This window comes from Cinclus cinclus, chromosome 2, assembly GCF_963662255.1.
Source record: "Cinclus cinclus chromosome 2, bCinCin1.1, whole genome shotgun sequence".
Classification (NCBI taxonomy): Eukaryota; Metazoa; Chordata; class Aves; order Passeriformes; family Cinclidae; genus Cinclus; species Cinclus cinclus.
Genome location: NC_085047.1, coordinates 54,502,064 through 54,525,472, shown reverse-complemented (window position 1 = coordinate 54,525,472; position 23,409 = coordinate 54,502,064). Strand labels below are relative to the sequence as shown.

At 42.1% G+C, this 23,409-nt stretch overlaps 1 protein-coding gene across 1 annotated transcript; it reads left to right on the top strand.

The window, feature by feature from the left end:
* The first annotated feature begins 3,651 nt into the window (after positions 1-3,651).
* On the top strand, positions 3,652-23,206 carry LOC134057734 (phosphatidylinositol 3,4,5-trisphosphate 3-phosphatase TPTE2-like). The gene is made up of 19 exons (XM_062514731.1): positions 3,652-3,747; positions 4,209-4,282; positions 6,325-6,402; positions 8,571-8,618; positions 9,318-9,476; positions 9,890-10,009; positions 13,157-13,256; positions 14,063-14,126; positions 14,644-14,708; positions 15,270-15,330; positions 15,576-15,657; positions 15,740-15,828; positions 17,851-17,912; positions 18,822-18,902; positions 19,846-19,951; positions 20,575-20,672; positions 21,033-21,128; positions 21,580-21,650; positions 23,104-23,206. Exons 2-19 carry the CDS (start codon positions 4,233-4,235, stop codon positions 23,204-23,206), a joined length of 1,533 nt encoding a protein of 510 aa, XP_062370715.1. The 5' UTR covers positions 3,652-3,747; positions 4,209-4,232.
* Positions 23,207-23,409: the final 203 nt, after the last annotated feature.

Sequence of the window (23,409 nt, the reverse complement as noted above, 5' to 3'; positions counted from 1 at the left end):
GCTTCCTTTTTTTACTTTTGGCTTTATGAACTTTGGATCTTGTTACCATGCTTTTCTCTACCAGCTGAGAGATAGGAATTTAATTTTATTAGTAAAATGGCAGTATTTTATTTTAGTCATTCGAGTCCAGAAGTTAGGGTCTTAAGAAAATAGATTAACCACCAGGAAACTCATGATGATGCATGAGAGCTGGCAAATATTCTACAGCATCACCAATGCTGTAAGATTAGCAACATTGAAAGAAGTAGTCAACAACAATCAGTATCACTGGCAATGAAAATAGGGAAGAGCTGTTCTTCCTTTTAAAGTGCACCTGCAACCTTTAGCACCTTAGTTCCAGGTCCTGGAACTCAGCCTGGATGCCAAACTGGAAGCCGCCAACCTCCAGCTCCTCCTTTGGCTGGTTTTTACAGGTTGTTCTGTGAGAATTCCACTTCAATACCTAGACTGCTCCCACACATTGGTGCTTCCAGAGCCCAGGACAGGGGGAACTGGATTTTTGTCTACACTATTCTCTGATGTGGGCCTCCCCCCACTTCCACCTTGAAGATGCTCCACAGGTGTAAACTCCTACTGAGAGTAATTCACAGGATCTCCACCCAATTCATGGGATCAAGCCTGCTCTAAGTAACCTGCATTGCAAGTGCACGAAAGAAACACAGTCCCCAGTCGTGGCATAACCAGTTTATTAAAAGTTTACATACCTTTTATAATAGCTTAACCATTGGGTTAGAATAGCACGAGTCTGGATAGCCAATAGTATAATTATTAATAAGCTTGCTAACCAATAATATGTGATCAATTCCCTGGAAACAGAAGACTTTTCTCTCAAAGATAAACGCTTGTATAATAGCTCTTTCTACAAACTACTGTGCACCTACTAGTTACATTTTTTGAAACTTTGTTACATCTTTCCTGCCTTGACTTAATAGTTTTTCTTTCTAACTAAATGCTGTCCTCTCAATTACAAGTTTACTTTGTTTTTTCCCTACATTGCACAGGTATTTTTTTAATAACTAAAATAAAATTAATTGAATTTTTTTTCTCATCATCAGACTTGGTTTCCATCCTTGTTGAGCTGCTTCTCAAATACAGAATTATCTGAATATACTAAACATGCTTTGCACCAACCTCATGAAGTTTAACAAAGACAAGTTGTCAGAGTCTACACAGGGGTTGGGTCCTGCTGGATGACAAGTTGGACATGAATCATTGTCCCCTGGCAGCCAGGAGGGCCAAACCTGTCCTGGGGTGCACCAGGCACAGCATCACCAGTTGGGCAAGGGATGGGATTGTCCTGCTCTGCTTTGAGCTGGGGCAGCCTCACCTCCAGTGCTGGGGGCACTTCTGGGTGCCACAATAGAAACAAGACACTGAGCTGTTAGAGAATGTCCAAAGGAAGGCAATGAGGATGGTGCAGAGCCTTGAGGGGAAGCTCCATGAAGAAAGGCTGAGGGCCCGTGGTCTGTTCAGCCTGGAGGAGACTGAGGGGAGACCACAATGCTGCCTAGAGGCTCCTCATGAGGGGAAGGGAAGGGGCAAGCACTGATCCCTGTCACTGGGCATCTTCTCTGTGATGCCCAGTGACAGGATCTGAGGGAGTGATCTGAAGGCATCTGAGAAGGTCTAGGCTGGATATTGGGAAAATAGTTCTTCACCCAAAGGGTGGTTGTGCACTGGAACAGCTCCCCAGGGAAGTGGTCACAGCACCAAGCCTGACAGAGTTCAAGAAATGTGTGGAAAACACTCTCAGGATTCTTGAAACGTCAGGAGTGGGACAGGAGTTGGACTTTGACGATCCTTGTGGATCCTTCTAACTCCACATATTCTATGATTCTATGTTTCTGTTACTTGCTACCACTGTCTCTACTAGATATTTATGTATTTATACATACACGTATTTGAAGGGAAAACTTTCTCTTTATTCCAGTGCTCAGAAATGTCCCCTATTCTCAGCATCCACCTTAAGGATTTTATTTCTTCTGGGCAGGGAGCATCTGGACAGGCTTCTGCCATCAGTTACCGCATCTCCCCCTCCAAGCCCCAGCAGTCCTGGGAGCAGCCGCTAAAAGCTCGCTTTGGGCTCCCTCTGGTGTCGGCCGTCCTGCAGAAAGCCTCTTCAGCGCAACCCTGGCCTCAGCAGCTACAGCAGCACTGTTGTACATTGGGATGGCCGGGGACTGCCCAGGTCACTTGGTTGTTGGTAACGAGGTAAGCTGAAGCCTCTGCAGAGCACAGGGTAACACATCACATTCTGGAGTCTCCGATTCTGCGAAAACCTAAGTGCTCAATGCCGTGTGAAAATCCAGGTGCTCACCGAGATGCTCTGCCCTGGATGAAGGCAAGAGCTGCCAAAGGCTGTGGGGGACTGGCTGGCCTGCAGCCGCTGTCTGGCCTGCACTGCCCCTGCCTCGAGTGCAGCCTCTCAAAGCTGTCATGCCACGAGAAAGGCATTGAGAGGCATCAAACCACAGCAGCAGAAAAGTTTACAGAAACTGAGAGGCTGGGACTCAGAAGCAGATGGTGGGGCTGGCTGGGGTCTGGTGGCCCCACACAGAACTACAGAATCAATTAGGTTGGAAAAGACTTCTGCAGTCATCAAGCCCAAGCTATGTCTGAGCTTCCCCATGTCAATTAAACAAGGACACTAAAGTGCCATGTCTAGTCTTTCCTTGGATACCTCCAGGGTTGGTGAATCCATCAGCTCCCTGGGCAGTCTGTTCCAATGTCTAATGACTCCTTCTGCAATTAAATTGTTCCTAATGTCCAACCTAAACTTCCCAGCTTTAGACTGTGTCTTCTTGTCCTGTCACTATTTATTTGGGAGAAGAGACTGACCCCCCCCCCCCCCCCCCCCATCTGGCTCCACCCTCCTTTTGGGCAGCTGCAGAGAGTGATAAGGTCTCCCCTGAGCCCCTCTTCAGGCTAAATGATCCCAGGTGCACTCAACTGCACCTTGTAGGACTTGTGCTCCAGACCCATCACCACCTCTGTTGTCTTCTCTGGACACACTCCAGCATCTCCGTATCCTTCCTCAGCTAAGGGGCACAGAACTGGATGCATTACGGCAGGTGTGGTCTCACTAGCGCTGAACTCACTGCCCTGGCCCTGCTGGCCATACTGTTTCTCATACAGGCCAGGATGCCATTGGCCTTCTTGGCCACCTGGACACACGCTGGCTCGTGTACAGCTGCTGTGGACCAGCGCCCCCGGGTTATTTTCTGCCGGGCATCTTTCCAGACACTCTGCCCCCAGCTTGTAGCTCTGCCTGGGGGGGTTGTGACCCAAGTGCAGGACCTGGAATTTGGCCTTGTTGAACCTCATGCTGCTGGGTGTCGGCCCATGGTTCCAACCTGTCCAGATCCCTCTCCAGAGCCTTCCCAGCCTGCAGCAGATCCACGCTCCGACCCACCCTGGCGTCGCCCCCGAACATGCCCGGGGGGAGAGGTAACCCCGCGGTCTGTGCGGGGCCGTTCCCACGGCAGGGCAGGCCCGGCCCGGCCGGTCCAGGTGCAGCCGTGCGGCGCCGCCGGGACATTTATCCGCGGCCCGGGGGCGCTGAGGCGCTTTCGTGCTCCGCGCCTCGGCCTCGGCTCGGCGGGTGAGAGGGGCTGGCGGTGCGGGCCGGAGGCGGGAAGGAGGGGCCGGGATCCAGCTCTCAGGAAGTTTAACCCAACTTTCCGCTGAGTCTGCGGGGCGCCGGGGGCGGTGTCCAGGCTCGACTTTGAGCCCGGCGGCCGCGCCGAGGTGAGGTGTGGGGAGGGCTCCGGGGGGGTCTGAGCCAGCGGGATGCAGCGGGAGCAAGTGCGGGCCTCCCGTCCGGGAAGCTGATGAGCGCCGGGAGGCAGCTCCCGGACCCGCTCCCTGCGGTTCGGTCCGCGCCCGCAGCTCTCCCGGAGGTGCCGGCTGGGGCTCTGCTGTGTTTCAGACCTTGAAGCAGGGTGAAACCCTTCGTCGTGAGGTAGAGATGCTGTTATCGCTGTGGCACGTTTGGTGTGGTCAAAATCACGTCGACAGAGTGCTGAGTGCCTCGACTCTCACCCATGTTATAGTTAAAAGCTTGAGCTATGTCAACCATAGCGGGGGGCAGTGGTTGAAAATGAAGCAGAAGCCTGGCTGCTGGGACCGTGAGGGTGAGGCTACTATGATGTGCTGCTGTTCGCTGTTTCTTGTACTGTCTCACTTTAACTCGGTGTGCTTCTCTTCAGGCCAGCAGGGAAACAGCAGGCAATATGACAGCTGTGAGGTATGAGCAAGCGACCCATCCGAGAGAATCATCTGGGTGAGTGAAATGAACTATGTCAGTGAGGAGGTTTGGGATCGAGTGCTGTGTGGTCCTGTCTTTAAGTTCTTAATGCTTCAAATATAACAAAGGGAATAAGGGTGGAGCGTCTGAAGTTTATATAGCATACAGTCCTTTTATCTCCCCTCTCCCACCCGTGCTGCTGTCTGAGAGGAGAGGTATCTTTGTCAGAAATATGCTGTTTTTATTAATTTCTTGTAAGTCATTAGTAAGTGATTAATGAGTACAAGGTCTCCATCCCTGGTATAATAAGCCCATGGCATTAAAGTGTGCTCTCTTTTAGCATCCAGACTGTCAAAAGACTTACAAGAGAGTGTCAAGGACTCTTGTAGAGCAAGACGCTCTTTCTCTGCTTGCTTTAAAATCCTCAAGTCTGAAGTTGCTTTTAGCTATGAGCAGTCAGAAAATCTTCTGCTCTGTATGGAGTGTGTGCGTGAAGGGAACAATTTCTTCTAATATGTCCTATTTTTTTTTTTATTTTCTTCCACCCCCCTAGTCAAAGCCTAATTGTAGTAGCTTGTGACTGAGAGCTTTTTCTGCCTTGGACAGCAAGCAGATGTAGAAAGGTCAGCAAAACAAACTCCCTCTGAGGAAGGCATTATCTAGAACTGAATTTTTGTGTGGGAGCACTGTGGAAACAATGTGCTTGGACTTGACTTCTGTTTTCTATTTGTATTAAAGATTGTCTTCCTAACTGAATACACTTCTGTTTCTCATTCTTCTTTTGGCATATTTTAATGACAGTAGAGGATAAGAAGGTGGCATTTGGTACACTTTATGTGCCTGCAAGTATAAGCAAGTGACCTGTAGCAAAACTGCAGTAGCAGGTTTTAATAAGTGAAGCATTTCTGCTGTTCAGTAAGTGTAAACACCCAAGTGAATATTTTGTAAGAATAGCCAGGAAGCAAACCTGAATGCTTATCCATCACTAGAGCTTTGTTTCAGCCCTGGGAACAAAATGAGGACATTGGTTTCATGGAGAGCACTGGAGCTGGGAAATAAGGCTCGAATGTTAAGATTGCTGCATCAGAATAATTCTTCTACAGAGCCTGATACTGAGTGCAGGTGCTGAAGTATCAGTACTGGTTGCTGAAACTGTAGGAGAAGTATCATTAAACTCCTTGCTTAAGAGGTGGTTAGCCCAAACTGCAGAAGCAGTACTGGTGTATGGGCCTGTTGCAGAGGATAAGGAATATTTGAATCCTCAGAACAGCATGGGAACATCAATACTGAATATCTGTATGTAGCTGTTCCTGCCCATGGAGCAATGAAACTGGAGGCAGAGTCTCAGCAAACAGTGTGGCTGTGCTATTATGCATCCCAGTATTTCTGTGGAGACAACTGAAATGAGGACTTCTGGATTTTGATGCTACACTTTTTCTTTGAAATTAGTTGTCATGTGGCCTTCAAAAAAAAAAAAAAAAAACCCAAAAACTTCATCTCACGAGACCCTTTTAAGGAAGTTAAGGCAAGCAGCTGCTACCCAAAAAAAACTGCTGTTCTAGCACTAGCTCAGCTGCTGCTCTGGTCATCCAGTTTCCGGTCTGGTATCCTGCTCTGCACAAAAACATTTCTATGCAATGGCTTTTCCTGGTGAAAACATTAATTCTGTGTACAAGAAGGTCACTGTAACAGCATTAGTGTCACTTGGACTCTCTGAAGCCATTTAGCATATGCTTATTTCTGGCACTTCAAGAGCCTGGACTGTTGAGTCCTTAGCAGACTCATGGATGCCCTGCTTCAAAGCCTTTTGTACTACTGCTGAACACATCTGTCTCTTTTTGGGGTAAAAAGCCCTTTGAGAAATGGGCTGCTAATAGGAAATAGATCAGCACAAGCTGAGGGGTTCGGCTGTGCCAACATGGGGGACGTCTTTCTTCCCCTAGTACTGGGCCTGTGCTCTGGCTCAGGCTGCTACTCACTTGACAGTTATTTTTTTTATTTTTTTTGAGCAACAAAGCATAGCAATATACAGAGTTGACATCTCTATCAGTGTGTCACTTGTATTATTTCTTTGCCAGCTCTCCAACAGCTGAAGAGGCCACAGTCAAGATTGATAATGGTTGTGATGAAGGTAATGGACCAGACAGCTGTTCCAAGTAAGCTAATGATATACTAAATTTCTTTGCTTTCCCCCACAAGTGAAATCTGATGAGCCAAAATAAGAAGGCAGGTGGCTTGTTGAAGTAGAGATAAGTGCTTGATACTGACATTTCTTTTAGTACATAGTGAAGACAAGCTGAGGAAGCCTTTTTATCCCTCTAGAGATAAAAGCCCAACCCAAGAACACAAGTCCATCATATTATGGAGAATGGGTAGTCCAAACCACATTGATTAAATTTTCCCAAATGAATGAATTTGTGAGAGCACAGAAGAGCAAGTACCAGTGAGAAAATGAGGTGAATGAGTATCTGAGCATAACAACAAGCATTGTGGCACTCATCAAGACTAAATTGTCTGAACTTGCTGGATTGTTAACTCTATTCTTGAAGCAGTTATTTCCTGACAATGTTTACATCATTTTACTCTTACAGCAAACTTAGTTAAGTCAGTGGCAAGTCCTGTAGCTCAAGAACAGTAAGCCTAAGCCTTTTATTTCAGCTATTCTATGTGACAATGTGTTTTTCTAGATTTCAGAAGTCAGAATTTACAAAAGTATTTCACAAAAGCTCTAAGTTAATTATGTGATCATATGTGCTGTGTTTCCTTCAACTGATTTAATATGTTGGCCAGCCAAATTGGAGGTGGTGTGTATATATATTTTGGTCTGTAGTGTACCTAGTTAGAGGCACTTGTCCATAGACTGTGGAAGCTGAAGTCTTGGTGTCCCCACTATAGTTGTAGGATTGACTGGACAGACATAGACCAGCAAACCATTAGTGTCACTATTGCAATGTTTCCTTTGATATTTGGCATTCATAAATGCCAGGAAAACCTTCTATATGTTAGGCTGCCTTCAGGACAAGACATGGCATTGCATCCTTGACTTCTATAGGAAAAGTGAGTACTACAACTCACGTATATCCTTCCATCTTGGGAATGCGAATGTTTGCTGGTTAGACCTTGTACCTTAGTTTAGAGTAAGAACCTAATAATGAAAAGTGTGGGTTAATTCAGTAACCCAAGCAAGATGCTGCCTCAGCACTTCAAAGGTATCTATCCTTGTCTTAAGATGAGTTATTGAAGTGCACCAAGTGAAATGCGATGCTTAAGTTGTCCTAGAGGAAACAAGTATTTTGGACAGGATCACTGGGGTGCAATGTGCATTACTGAGCTGACAAAAAAACTCTTGTAACAGTGCGAAATAAATCTATCAGTGCTTCTTTCCAATATGTTAGGACTAATGGTAAGTCCTGCTGTCAGTAGTATGCTTGAAAAAAGGTGTTTTCTTCTAAATGTTGAAGAAAATACTTGATGCTTACAGTAGTTAAATAATCTTGTGATTACTTAACAGACTCTCAGTCTGTTTTTCAAACTGTCAGGACTTGAGGTTTGCAGGTTCTACACCGAGAACTTCTACCTTAGCTCTTGGTGTAATCTAAAGAGGCTTCCAGGCAGAAAGAGTTATATAAAAACTTTGTTCTAAACCAAAGGGCTTAAAGCATACCAAAGAGGCAAGAAAATCTACTGTAATTGGAAACAAGAGCTGTGACCATGCCAAGATTGAGGATAATTCTCACAACTAGAAAAACATGGCTTCAGAAACACTTTTTCTTAAAAAAAAATTGTATTTTCAATCTGCAAGCTGAACTGTTGTTTCCTTTTTGAAGTAGAAGTGGGATTTATATTCCTCTATTCCGAAGGCACAGGAGCTGTTAACAAGTGCAGCTCTTTTCAGGCCTGGGAAGAAAAATGGTGTGATACAGTAAGTTAATACATGGAACGAAATATATTAAGAGATGTTTGTCTTCCTCTTGACCGATAGCTGTTATATAAATCCAATTCTTATAGCTTACTAAGCCAGAGTTCAAACGTCACTGGAATTGTGACATAGAATAATGTTATGGATAAGTACATATGGCTGTATTTCTAGGCTCTGGAAGCTGATTAATACATTTTCTAAAAAGTGATCAAAACACTGTTTTCAAGTGCCTCTCTTAACCCGCATACATGAATGAAACTGGATAATCTCATCTCTTGGTGAAATCACTACTATGCAGAACACTAAAACTGAAGGAATGTGAACAAAAGAATATAACAATGCCCTTGTGGCTGATATCTGTAGCAAAATGTCACTTGTCTTGATGTCGGTTCTCTTTTCTTGCAGTGCAACTAGGAGAAAAATCGCCCCATTTGTGATGTCATTTGGATTCAGGTAAAAACTCGGGCTTGTAATGATGTGGGAAGGGTAAAAATAGTCCTCATTTCTGGTGTAAGAACTTGGAGAGTTCCTTAAAAGTCAGTAACTCCAGCTTGCTTTGTCTGAAGGTACTGAATCCCTTGTCACCCCCAGGAAAGATAACTTGAGAAAAGTACTAGAATTGAAAAATAAGACTTAAACAGATATGACTACATTCTCCAAGAAGAACTGAAAGTCAGAACTGTAAGTGTCATTGTCTTGGATAAAACTTCTTTAATGGCTTATTCTTGGCTGGCAGCCTTTGAACAAACAGCTGGTCAGTTGTGTATAGTCTAGGTGCTGGAACAAGGCAAGCCATTAAAGACAGTTATTTTTAAGGGACTGTATTCAGTCATGAGAGGGAGGGAAGCTGAGTAAGGTGAAAGCAGCAATAATACTTGTATGCCTTAAAGCATTCAGCTTCTACGTAGCTGTGAAATCATAAATTAATAACTACAGCTGTGTCTGAGGCAAATGTGTGGTTCCACATAGATGATGGTCTCTGTGCATTTCACTTAAAAATACTATTGGAAACCTTCAGCTTCTAATTAAGCAGGCTTCAGTCTGTGTAAGAGAACACACTCTTGCTGGAACTGCTTAGGAATCAGGGTTTGTGCTGGTGAGTTAATTGTTCATTCCTGTCTCTCAAACTTACTTGTATTTTTCTCTTTGCAGAGTATTTGGAGTTGTACTTATCATTGTGGACATTATAGTTGTGATTCTGGATTTGGCTATCAGTGAGAGAAAGAAGAGTACAGAGATTCCTGAAGGTGTTTCCCTGGCAATAGCACTCTTCTTTCTTATCGATGTTCTCCTGAGAGTGTTTGTTGAAGGGTAAGACACGTGCAAAAAATTAAATCCATGTGGGAAGTTCTCAAGCTAGAAAGGAAGCAAATCTTCAAGCTTGAACTATGAATATGGTGTCCTGTAAGCTAATTTTCTGGTCATAGATAATAGCCAGAGTCTTTTCTTAGCTGTGTGTGTTGATGTTTACCCTTCTATAGAACAACCTGTAAGTTTTTTCAGTATAAGTGAGCACTTGGAAGCTACATCAGCTCTGCCATAACTTGTATGTGAATCAGGGATAAGACTGCTTCCTTAGTCAGACTTTAGTCCTTAGTGTTAAGAATAGCTGCAGGAGAGCTTGTCTCCAGCAGTAGGTGTGTATAGAGGGCTCTCTTCTTGATCATGTATTTCAGTCTTTGCTACCTATATTAGCATCTGTCTAAAATTCTCCTTGGTTTCAGCTTCAGGAACTACTTCCGGTCCAAACTGAATATTTTGGATGCGTGTATAGTGGTGGGCACCCTGTTAATTAATTTGACGTACTTCTTCTTAGACCTTGGTGCAGCAGGGGAGATACCAAGGTAAGAGTGGTATGGCAGCTGGTGAGTGTGAGCTCTCTCCTTGACAATCTAAGGATTTTCTTGGGCACCTCTTGTTGTAGTGTATAATTATGGTTTTATATTGCACTGAAAATGGTCTGTTTTGTTTTTTTTTTTATTTTGGTTTGTAGTGTGGTCTATTGTTTTATTACTTTTTTCTTTAACGCTGTTTTATTGGCTGTGATATGTTTTTAAACTGTCCAAAAACTAAAAACTCACAAAATAGTAAACTTCCATAGTTAAGACAATCTTGTCATTTTTTGTTGTTCTTTTTCTAATAGTATTGACGTTCGAAATCTTGCGTTGCTTAATTTTTAAAGCCATTAATGGTCTCATTCCTTCTACCTCAATAGTCAACCACATAAAATTGACAAAACAAAAACAATCTAACTTGCCTGCAAACTCTAATTAATAAGCAAATCAATAACCTCTGAGCCAGATGTGTGCACATGAGATGACAAATGGGACTGTGATGGTGTGTCATGGTACAGATCAGTGAAGGATAGACACACAGCTTTGGTCTGTGGTTATGGTGTAGGTTGTCCCTGCATCAAAGGCAGAGGGGGTGTGAACATACTAGTCGGGCTAACTAAAAGTGAGGCCATCAAATGCTCTGACTCAAGCACTTTTGGGGAAAGGTGTGCAGTAGCCCTAATAGAGAGGAGGGTCTGAAGAAGGTCAGAAAGAAGCTATTATCATAGCACGTGGAACAGACAACAAAGGGACGATCACTGTCTAAAGGATCCTGCAATATAAAGAGTTGCCAGACTGTCTTGTTTCTTTCACTTTGCTTTCCCAAAGGCCTTGATTTTTCAGCCATGGTCTGGGGAGAGGAAACATGCTGTTTATGTGCCTAAGCTGCTTCAAGTTCTATTTCGTTCTGATTTCTGTATCTTGATCAGCTAATAACCTGGGATGAATCCATTCCTGATGGAGACAGAACTACAACCTTTAAGATGAGTTTGTCTGCACTAGGTTTGACTTAGAGAAACTTTCTTGCATGACCGAGGGAAAAGTTGATCTCTTTAAAAAAAAAAATTAAATTAAAAAAATTGAAAGTCACCCCCTGCCCCAAATTCAGCTGACTAATAGGCATAAGAGGGCAACATTATTCCAGAATAAAACAAAGCTTAGTTATTGAAGAATCCAGAGTTGGACAAATATCTGTAAGTTTTCTCTTGAAGTGCTTGCTAAACTTGGGTGTCAAGAAGTAAAACTGTCAAAGGAATAGCTTTTGCAACCTACCTTCCTCCTAGGTTGTCTTAAAACATTCACTGGAGTTTTTAATTATTACTTCCCATTTCTATGGCCACATTTTTCTGAAGCAGCTTTCATCTCATAGGAGCACCCAGATAAAGGGAGGGGAAAAGAGCAGTGTGACAGGGTAATCTGCACTCTTATCTCTACTAGGCTATCCTAGTAGTAGGCCTGAGCCTACACTGATCCACCTGGCTGTAGATGTGTGGGTGCAAGTTCTTTGTATGCTGACTTTTTGAAGTTGATGGGAATTTAGAATAGGTTTTTGGCTCACACAAAGAGAGCTTCACACTGCTGCTCTCAAGACACTCAGCTGGGGCCTACCATCTTACCCATTCAATTTTTTGAGTCCCTATGTAAGGCTCCTCTTGTTGAAGGCTGTAAGATTGTATTCTGACCAAAATATTGCTACCTGACAGATACCTCAGATTTGACCAAATCCCATATCTTGAGATGGTGGTCTTCCCATCTAACACAGCAGTAGTGTCCACAAAATCCAATTAATTCCCAGTAACCTTTTTGGGGTTTACCAATTTTCTTTTCTGAGTCCTTCCTCAAGAAGCAAACAGCAATCTTAAATTCTGATTATTCTGACATGTATCTAAATCTGATACATCTCAGAATAATTAGAATTTGAGAAGCTTATATGTGGATGAGAGCTTATACATGACAACTGAAATGTCAGTGACAGACCAGAGGTAACTGACCCTGATGGAGGAGTGTGGTTTCTTTTTCTAATCTGGTTTAGCTGGGTGTGTGTAGGTATGAGTTAACTGTTTCCTTGAAGTCTGACCTATAAAAGGACTTCAGGAATGAGAGCTGGATGTCAGTCTGGGGGCTAATGCTTAACAGGCTGACTTCATTAAGGACAGAATACAAACAGCTTTTATCTTGAGGAGTTGCTTCTCAGAGTTGTGGGGAGAGGGGTTATGGAGTTTTCAGCCCAGTTTTGGTTCATCTCATTTGCTGCTACCTCCAAGGAAATTCTGTTTTGAAAGCAGGAGGGTGATAGTGAGTTTGGAAGATGCTCAGGAAAAAACTGTAACTTTCCTCCAGGTATCCAGGACAACCTTACTTTGCTGACTTCAAGCTCCATGTCAGTAGGGAGCAGACTATGTTCAGCTGGAGTTTTGTCTCCCTTACTGTTGGTATTCACCAGCATTTTTACACAAATATATCAAAACCTACATGTATGCGCTGCTTAAAATGTATGCTCACTTACCTCCTTAAGGAGTGAATTGAATATTAGTTTGCCCTTGTCCCTAGGAGTGTGGGAAAGCAGCTGCTCCTGTTCAGTTGTTTTGATAGAACCACTCACCTAAGCTTCTTTCCTGCTTCAAAGTTCAACAATAGTTCAAAGTTCCTCAAACTGAACCAGGTGCTCAGGTTGCTGAATGATTAAACACAGGATATATACTGATCTGTTCTCAGATTTCTTAATCATGTCATGACATACTTAGGCTGTCTAGCTTCTTTTTAGTTATTTTTCAGGTGTCTGCATGCACTTTAGTGTGGCTATGTACACTTAAATGTATAGCTGAGAATAAGCTTCAAGGAACAAAAACTTGGTGATAATAACATAGGTAATGTTAATGGAATTTGTTGCTTTCTAGCCAGAGGTGCCTGTGGAAGTCTGCTTGAGCAAGTAGGGGGATTTCCTAGGTCTGTTAGCTGTTGAGAACACATACTCGCAAAAAACCTTTAACAATAAACCCATGATATTGTATTTGTTCCAAAATCAGCCTAAGATGTCCTAGTTCAACATATGAAACAGAGCTTTAAGTTTTCCCTGAAACAGCTTTTAAACAGCTTTACTCTTTGCCTGTAAGTTTATTTGTGTCCATTTTCTTTCATGGTGAACCTGTCGGCTAGAATGGTTATTTTCCTCCGAATTCTGAGAATTGTCATCTTGATAAGAATATTTCGTCTCGCTTCACAAAAGAAGCAACTGGAAATGGTGACCAGGAGAATGGTAAGTTGGCCTCTTAAGGTGTCTGAGCTACTACTGTTTCCAACTCTTTCTTCAGGCAGCATCAGTGGTAAATAACAAGACTGACCTGGTGGTCTGTAATTGATAGTGTTGCCCAAGTAGCACATCTGTTCAATGTCCCTGACAGGGTTCTGGAGCTTTGTCTCCACCTTCAGAAAAGCCTTGTCATTTTCAAGTTGCTCAATTAAACAGCAACTTGACCTGGAAAGTCAGCATATCAAAGTGATTGCAACACCCTATATGTCTCAACTGATAATTTCTACCTTGTGTGGTACATAGTCTGTTTTCCCTCACATGGGGGAAGGTAGGAGTTTTAATGTGTCTGATGCTTTATTTTGGGTACAAAGCAATCTATCTTTTGGAGCCCTCTCCACTGTCAATGCCTCTTATTTTCATCAGAGCATTCAAGTGGTACTTCAAGTATGTCCTATTGTTTAGGAATAATCAGTCTTGGTTATAGTACCCTTAACTTTATTCTTTTTTCCCTCAGTCTCCAAACACTCAAATAACAATGACAGATTCATGCTACAGTATTCATAGAATCTGCAGTGTTCTTTTCACTAGCATAAATTTTGATATTTAAGGGTAAGAATTCTATACAGAGCTGCTTCCTAGAAGTTAATACAAGGAATTTGCTTTTGGATAATGCTGTAATAAAATGAGGCTCTGATACTCAAGCTTAACTGGAGAGTCTAGATGGTTGACTTTTCTTAGTAACAGGGAGCACTTGGTGATTGTTGGCATTCTTGTGGAAGATTAACTCTTACTTTTTTTTTTTTTCGGGCCAGGTCTCTGAAAACAAAAGACGTTATATGAAAGATGGCTTTGATCTGGATCTCACTTATATTACTGGTTTGTGGAAACAAATGTCACTTTGCAGCATGTTGTGTCCTGTGAAGACTTGTTTTTCAGTTAATAAGAGCTTGTCATGAAATACAGACAATGTTTTAGTTGCATGAAATTTAAGTATGAAGTCAAACCAGGCCTACTCCTTTTCTGTGGGATTGTGAAATATGGATTCCTGACTGATAGTGTTCTCTAGAACTAGCCTTCTGGGAGAGCTGTACATGCTGTATGTAATGATGGAAATTTATCTGAGGCCTAGGGAACCACTGTTGGGAAACTATTTACTTATATTTGCTTCAGATTCTGTGGAGACTGACACTTGATGGTGGCTGATGCTTTGGGGAAGCATTATCTATCTTGCTCTAGCTATGCTAAATGTAGGGGAGTGCTGACCAGAAATGGGCAGATTGTTCTTATAATTAGGGTAAAAAATAAGACATTTCATAAGGATGTTTCTAGTCATGTAGTTCTTATGTGCAGGGGGGTTTTCTGCTGTTATTTGTGATTGCTTTCTTCTCAACAGATCGAATTATTGCAATGTCATTTCCATCTTCTGGGAAGCAGTCTTTCTACAGGAACCCCATAAAGGTAAAAATCTTGCCTACCAAATTCACTGTTTCTGAGACCTGTTTCTTTTATAGGTTCCCACTAATTTACGTGTGGCCTAGATCATGTCAGTCCTTGTTCTGCTGGCTTTGCTGGTTGGAATGACTGACTGATGATCTCCACTGTGCTGCACTGCTTATGTTGTAGTGTCTCAGCTAAACCAAGTGGTTTGTAACTCACAGTGGGGACACACCAGTGCTTTGATGCTCCTGTCCTTTGGGAATGTTTTGAAGAATGAAGGCAGTTCTGTCACAGGCTAGTAATGGTGATAAGATCTATTCACCTAAATAAAGTGGCTTTAAATGTCTGTATACATAATGTCAGAGCTCTGCTTCCTGATATTGTGGAAATATATATATGTAGGGCCAGGAAGATAGCTGCAATAGTACTTTTATTCCAGATGAGAACCTGAGCTGTCTAGTTAGAAAGGCCTGCTTTCCAAGGGCTGTTCATGAATGCAGTTGTTGATCCCATGTGGAGAGTTGAGATGGCAGTGGAAATAACAAGTAGAGCACTAACTACTCTGAACTCATTATTGCTTAGGAAGTTGCAAGATTTTTGGACACCAAACATCCAGACCACTATAAAGTCTACAATCTCTGCAGTAAGTATGTTTAGCTGCTGACTATATTTGAGATAAATTTTAGTGTATAAGGGAAAAGTATGAAACCAGAAGATAAGCATGCCTAGTTTTAGCCAAATTACCTTCGTTTTTTTCATTTTAATCTGTCTATTAACACTGCTGTAGTTTAGACACTGGTACATGCTCAGACCAGCCATTATGTGTTACAAACCACTTTGCAACAATCCTTCTCCCTTCCTGGCATAACTACAGATCTTTTCCTATAGGTGAGAAAGGCTATGACCCCAAGTACTTTCACTACAGGGTGGAAAGGATCTTCATTGATGACCACAATGTCCCAGCACTACAGTGAGTCTTGTCAAGAAATACATACATTACAATAGTTCTATGTAGGCATTTGACTTGTTCCACTAACTTCCATTGTATTTAGGGACATGCTGAAATTCACTGCCAGTGTCCGTGAATGGATGAGTCAAGATGAGAAGAACATTGTAGCAATTCACTGTAAAGGAGGCAAAGGTAAGATTTCTCATGTGTAATCTGTGCATTCTACAAATCACACTTCTTTGTTGTAGCTTCTTTGAATAAAGTGTGACCTTAAACCATACTATGAGATGTGTTTACAATGTCACTTGACAAACACTGCAGACCCTGTGATGACTAGCAGGAGCATAGTACTCTGTGTTTAGTATTAAAAACCCCCATTTTTAGGTGGTCTAAATTGGATCTTAGTCTAAGCTGTCATTATGTCTCTTAAAATGTTCTCCCATAACTTTCTGGTGTTCTTGCATGTGGGACAGCAGTCCCCCAGGAAAGGCTGGGGATAGGGTGGCTACTGAAACTGCTACTATTTAAAGTGTTAGACTGCTGCTTTGTCTTCTGGTAGCCAGTCACCCATTTTGAGTATTATGCATTGTAACATAGTGCAACCTATCCATTGTTTAGGTTGGAAAAAGACCTTTAATATCAACTCCAACCTTTAATCCAGTACACTGGAGATCCACCACTAAACTATGTCTCTCAGTGCCACATCTGCACATCTCCAGGAATACTTCCAGGAATGGTGATTCAGCCACTTTCCAGGGCAACCTCTTCCAGTGCTGTTGGAGAAGTTTTTCTTAATATCCAATCTAAATCTTCCCTGGGGCAACCTGAGGCTGTTTTCTCTCTTCTTATTGCTTGTTACTTGATGAACGAGACCAACCTTTACAGCAAAAAGGTCTCCTCTGAGCCTCCTTTTCTTTAGGCTAAACAATCTCAGATCTCTCATCTGCTTCTTGGAGACTTGTGCTCCAGACCCTTCCCCATCTCTGTTCCCTTCTCTGGACACACTCTAGCATCTCAATGTCTTTCTTGTAGTAAGGGGCCCAAAACTTAATTGAAGGTGCAGCCTCTCCAGTGACAAGCAGGGAGTGACAATCGCTGCTTTGGTTTTGCTGGCCAGAATATTGCTGATACAGGCCAGGATGCCATTGGCCTTCCTGACCACCTGGGCACACTGACTCACATTCAGCTGCTGTCCACCAGCACCGTCAAGTCTTATTCCAATGGACTGCTTTTCTGCCAATTTTTCCCTGAGCCTGTAGCATTCTGTGGGGTTGTTGTGACCCACATGCAAGTCTCAGCCTTTTACTTTATTGAACCTCATACACTTAGCCTTGGCCTTTCAATCCAGCCTGTCCAGATCCCTCTGCAGAGCTGTCCTGCCCTCCAGCTGATCACCACTACTACCCAACTTGGTGTCCCCTTCAAACTGACTGAGAGGATACTCATGATATCAGGTGACACAGAGTACAATGAAGTCTTGTGGAAACAAGAAGAGTGAGAACTATCAAACATATGAGCTAAACTACAGGTGCTATCTGAACCAACAGTGGTGTGGGAGCTGTTGAAATGCATAAATAACTGCAAGTAAGACAAATTTCCCTGTAAATACCTGACACATCTTTGGCCACCTGCTGTTACTACTGCAAATAGTTGGCTTAAAGTAGGTGGTTACTTAACATTAAATAGTTGCCCCCAGGTGGAGCTCTGTATTAAAGGATTTTGCAAAACTGAATGTTGAAACTACCTGCAGGTCAAAACCAGCTTGAAGAACAAGTGTAGGGAGGGTGACTTGACCTCTGAGATTTTAAATTAAAAACTGAAACTGTATAGGCATCTTCATGCTAACAGACTTGATGGCTTCGTAGTAAGGTCGTGGGGAAAACAGGGCAAAGAAACAGCTCTTTACACTTATACATTGGGAAGTTTCAGTTTATAGCCTCATTTAGTAGAGTGCATGACTCTATTTCTTGCTGAATGGAGTATGCTGATACTGACCAGCTGCCGAAGTATTTCTAGTAATGAGAATGTGGGGACAAGGAACAAGTTGACAAGCTGTAGTATCTTGTGTTTAACTCATTCTTCTCAGAAATACTTGACTGTCACTTAAAACTCTTGAAATACATGAGATAACAGGAGATTACTTAGCCTTCACAAAAATAATCCCAAAAGCCTTTGAATTACCGTAATTCAACTTGTATTGCATGTCTAATACAGGCAGGACTGGAACAATGGTCTGTACCTGGCTCATAGACAGTGACCAGTTTGAGAGCGCAAAGGTAAAAACTGCAGTTTATTTTTTTTTTTTTAGTATTCAAAATCTTTTTAGGATTTACTGAATTGGTGAAATGCACTAATATTCTGCAAAAATTCTATACTAGAAAAAAGATTCTCTGAAAAGTCTGGTTTTAAAACCAAAGTTCATGCAAGTCTTGCTACAGTGCAAATTCTGATGGAAATTATTTGTGATCTGAAAGAAGTGAGAAAATAGAGTTTAATGAGTTACCGGCTTGAAGGATTCTTTTTGGAGGAATAGTGTGTCTAGGGTCTTGAGCAACAACTTAAGCTGGAGGTGACTTCTGAGCAAAGTCTCCTAAAGATAGTATCAGTAGTTTTAAGTGGTTTCAAGCAATTTTTGCCCAGTCTCCCTCCAAGTTGTGTGAGGCATCAAGAATTGTCTTGTCTTGACAGCCAGCATTACAAAAGGAAGCCCTTCTAGGGAAAGGGAGAAAGATCAAGTCCCAACCAGGACAGGTGCTGATGCTGCTTTAGTATCTCAGGTCTGATATATCAGCTGGAAACTGGGGATGCAGAAGGCCCAGGACACTCAAGGTAGTCTGTGCAGACTGTATGTCCATTTAATCACTGTTTTCCTGAGTTTGCTTTGTGAAGATATGAACTGGTGTTCACTTGAGAAATATAGATGGTTCTAAAGTAATAGCTTAAAAGTCATATTGCTCTCCTTCACTCTTTCTTGAATGACAGATTTAATTCCAACTTCCTAATTAAAACTTTCTTCTTGTAGTTAAAAGTCTTTTTTAGAAGGTACCAAAACAACTATTGCATATTTCTATTTGAATTCCTTTCCTGGACTTGAGTAGTGTAATTCTTGCTTACTATCCGCTTCTCAAGAAGGGGGTTGGTGGTGGGATGGATAGCTTAACCCTTGAAATTATCATCCTGTGTAGGAAAGTTTGGACTACTTTGGGGAGAGAAGAACTGATAGAAGCACAAGTACTAAGTTTCAAGGAGTTGAAACTCCCTCACAGGTAAGTTCAAGCAGGTTCAGGAGCAGTAGTCAAACCAATATTAACCTTGTGAGTTCTTATGCTACCCCACCTCCCCTGCCTTGTTTCAGAGATGTAGGTTCCTATTATTTGCTTAACTTCTGAACTTTCTGTACTCTTTCTGTGAGAGCTGGAAGATGAACAGCTGACAGGGTTGCCCTGCATCTTTCCTTGCATAATAGCATCAAATCTGAACTATAGTATCTAGGATAACAACAGAATTTTTGAGATCAGGAAAGCTACTGTTCAAGCAGGGTGACCTGTACAGATGTGTCTGGTCAGGTCTAGAGGAGCTGCACAGATGCAAATTCCACAGAATGCTGACAGGAGCATGACACTGTAAGGCAATTGGACTGTTTAACAAGGATGCACAGAAGCCTGCAGCCTAGCCTAGGATGGGGCTATGGTGCTGATTTGGCTTGGGTGGAGAAAGGCATCTTCTGCAGACTGCGTTCACTGGGAAATACTACACAAGATTTTGCCTCAGACCACAGTTTTGCACATCTTTACTTACTGTTCTGCATGATGCAGAGTTGGGAAGTGAATCTGATGATGGGTACTTTTAATTGCTGGTATAAAATAGAAGTATAGCTGTCCTTCAGTAAAATGAAAGTATCTTGTATGTTTAAACATTCAGCCTCTTAAGGCTACAGTATAAAAGCTCACTTCTTGCTGAACTAAAAAGTACAGAATTCCTTTTAAAACATTAAATTTAAATGTTGATTAGAAACCTGGGTGTTGAATTTGTCTAGAAGATTGTTTCACCTGGGAAAGGGAAGGAGAACAATTGTCTTTTTTCTTAGTTTTAGACTTTGAAGAGCTAAAAGCTTGGAGTAAAAGATGTATTTAAATCCTACTTCTGCCTAGAATTAATCTGTGTTGGGTAAAGTAACTGCATAATGTTTCTGGGTTTTTTTCATTACAGAGTAGGTATGTTGGGTATTATGAGATCCTGAAAAACAAGTATAGCTTGAAACTCCCACCAGAGAGACAACTCAAAATAAAAAACCTCAAAATCCACACTATGCATGGTAAGAACTCTTGTATTTGGGCATTCCTGTACTGGTAATAGTTTCCTATTACAGGCAGCTGATAACTGTCTCTCTTGCTAAGCCAGTGATAGGAATGTAGGCTTACTGGGATTTGATAATTTAAATGACCCAGAACACAATGAGGAGTATTTTGTAGTCAGTTGCACTGTGTTATGTCACTTTCACATGATGGTTCACATACAACCTGCTCTTTTTTGGAAGGGGAATTACTTTTCAAGTGAGACTAACTCCCCATATGGGACCAGATCCACTAATGTTTCTGAGCTTTAGATACATGTCTGCTACAGTACATGTGTGTACTGGCAGTCTTGATCAAAAGCTGGAAGTTCATCCTTGTTCCAGAGGAGTTCAAACTGCTGTTATTGTTCTGTAGATGGAAACTAGAGTTTACATTAACCTGTTCCCCTATTGAAGAGAACTTCAAAATGCAATTTTCAGCCACTGAATCTTGGCTTACCTTTAGCATTTGAGTTTTCTAGGGTCTTGAACAAGGAATTCTGGAAGGAAAGCACTTTTGAATGGGATTGCACTTGGTTTTTGTGACTACTGATGTTTCTAGCTAATGTCTATGCCTCTGGTATAATGAAGCATTTTGTTCTTAGGAGTTGGGAAAGGCAATGGAACTGATATGAAGGTGCAGATAATAACAAGGAAACAAGTTGTACTACAATGTGTATGTGCCAATCAAAAAAACTGTAGGGTGAGTACTATGAAGACACACGAGTTGAGTCACAGGAGGTTAAAAGTGTCTTAGTTTTATGTCCAATATTCAATTTTTATGTAGTCTAAATAAATGTATAATGTGAATTCCAAGAGGATAAAAAAACTAAACTTTGCCAAATCCTAGGAAATGCAGTGGTAAAATAGTGAAAAATTTCCCTGGGAGTCATTTAAATGCAAATAGTTCACTCTGTCCCAAGCAGTTTAAACTGTTGTTTGCTATTCTAGCACTGCTGTTCTATTTGTGTACCATGAATGAGGAGTTAGGTCTTGTCATTAATTGGTCCCTTGTCTTTCTGCAGAAACTTTCATAAAAAAAATTCTTTATACTGTTATCTAGCTCTTCTTTGATTCTGAAAGTGACTCTGTTGTGATTGGCTTGGAAGACTGCCCTGTTTTAAGTGGTGATGTGAAAATCAGATTTGAATGCAATTCTGTAAGTATACCAGTGTGAAGACCTTCAGTTGGGTATGGGGAGAAGCTGCAGTGCAAACTGCAGTGGATCCTGCCTGGCTGGGCAGCATGGGGCAGAATCTGTTCCTCCCAGTGACTCCTGATGTGTCTCACTGTGCAGTGAGTGGTGTAACATCAGCCTAGGCAAGCAGGGGAAGCACCTGGCTGTTCAAACAGCAGTACAACTAAGGCATCTTAGCTGGGTACCTACTGCTTCTAACCATGGGGGTCTCACCTCATTGTATTGAGTCACTTGGTACTGAAATAATTGCAGAGAAAATAGTGATCTGTGTATGACATGGGACTCTTCAAGTGTACTGATTCTGGTGCTGTAGTTTTGTAAACCAAATTAGTGAAGAAAAGTGGGTATTGTTGCTCTACAAACAAAATTTCTATTGTATAACACATTCCTTAAAAAATATGTTTGTGCTTAGGCTCTCCCAAAAGGCTATGATGACTGCCCATTCTTTTTCTGGTTCAACACTTCCTTTATTGAAAATAACAGGTAAGTGATCATAGTGAATGCCTTCAGATCCTAACTTCTGGTGTCTGCATGGAGCTGAAAGATCATAAACATAGTACTGAAAGCTGAGATAAGGCAGGCCTGATCAGTCAGCTAACTTTCATGTGGGTTCTGGTCTTTGGCCCTCAACTGTAACTTGTGAGCAGACAGTTGCTTGTGCCATGACAAATATTTTAAACATATGGGAGCTTTTTATCTTAACTTAAACCACTGGATGATTTCCTTGGTGCTCTCTAACCGTTGTTAGTGAATGTGAATTAAAAAATGTAATGCTAGCTATTCAAATCTGCCATCCTTTGTAGTATGGCTGCCTGAGAAGCAGGAACTCAGTAGCTTAGCAGGCAGACATTAAGACCACAGTTGGAAGTACTTATGCTTGGGATCACAAAGAAAGTCCCTCTTATGGCTTCTCATGCATTCTATAAGGTTAGAAATTACTGTGATTTTGCTTGCTGAGACTGGAACCCTTGGAGAAGCTCCAGCCGGTGAAGGGTGGGTTTGTCCACCTTGCTTTGGGAGGGATGTAGAAGTGTCGAGACAAGAGAGCCTTATCTTTGGTCTGCCTTACTTGACAGATTTAGGTAGAGGAGCAGTGAACTTGGCATACAAGATATAATTACTGTGTTCTCCATGACTGGAATACAAAGAAACCAGTTTTTACTTAACTGATCCTGTTAGAGCCTAAGGACAGGTAGCCATGATTCTGTTTATAATAGTTAATATCCTCAGCCAGCAATGCACCTTGTAGTCTCGATGCAGACCAATTAGACCAAGTCAGTGCCAGGAGAAATGTATGCCAGCTCTCTGATGGCCCTGCAACATTGCCATCTTGAGGGTTTTGCTAAAGTGCTTTGTTTCCTCCAGAACTATGGAGGATGCCCCACTAGGGTACCTTTTCTCCCTTTCTGCCCAGACCTTCTGGTAGACCTGAAGTTGACTAGGTGTGATCAGAAGTGAAACAGCTGTTAAAGCAGTGCTTTTGTACTTCTCTGTATCTCTAATTCAGACATGGCTGATGTGCAAGTGCTTTTAAGGGATAACTAGACATGAATTTGGTAAACATTAAAATTGGAGAATCTGTCTGATGAAGCTGAGTACTGAATCAAATCCTTGCGTTTAGGAAGGTTGGTTGTTAAATTCTGGCACTTGCATCATATTAGGAGGCTTTAAACTGAATGCAATGTTAATTTCTCTGTCTTGTGCTGTGGGGCTCTGGGAAGGTGGTGAGAAGCCAACTCACAAACCTGTCAGGTTGACTTTGTTTCTGAGACTGCATAAAATGCAAAACACTGTGCAGGCATGGCTGATGTCTGTTTAAATTCGAGGTCTGGGGCTGTATTTAATATTCTAGGGCTGAGCCAGAAAGTCTTTCAGCTGGCTAAAAGGAAAAGCATGTCTTAGGCTGTAAGATATGCTACTGAATTTTGTCTTTCAGACTCTACCTTCCCAGGAATGAGCTGGATAACCCTCACAAGTCTAAAACATGGAAAATCTATAGTGAGACATTTGGTGTGGAAGTGAACTTTATTGATCCATAAGGGAAATCTGAAAGAAGGGAAACATGTGAAATTAATCTCTTTGCTGGAGAATGTCTTGCTGTTTCAGTATAAAGTGAAGCGGTGTCATTTGGATGTACTTAATGTATTTCTGTGTAGATATAACATCTCAAATAAAGTCACATGAAGTTCTGTTGTGCAGGGCAAAAATACTCTGAAGGGTTACTTAATGTCAGTTGACTGTC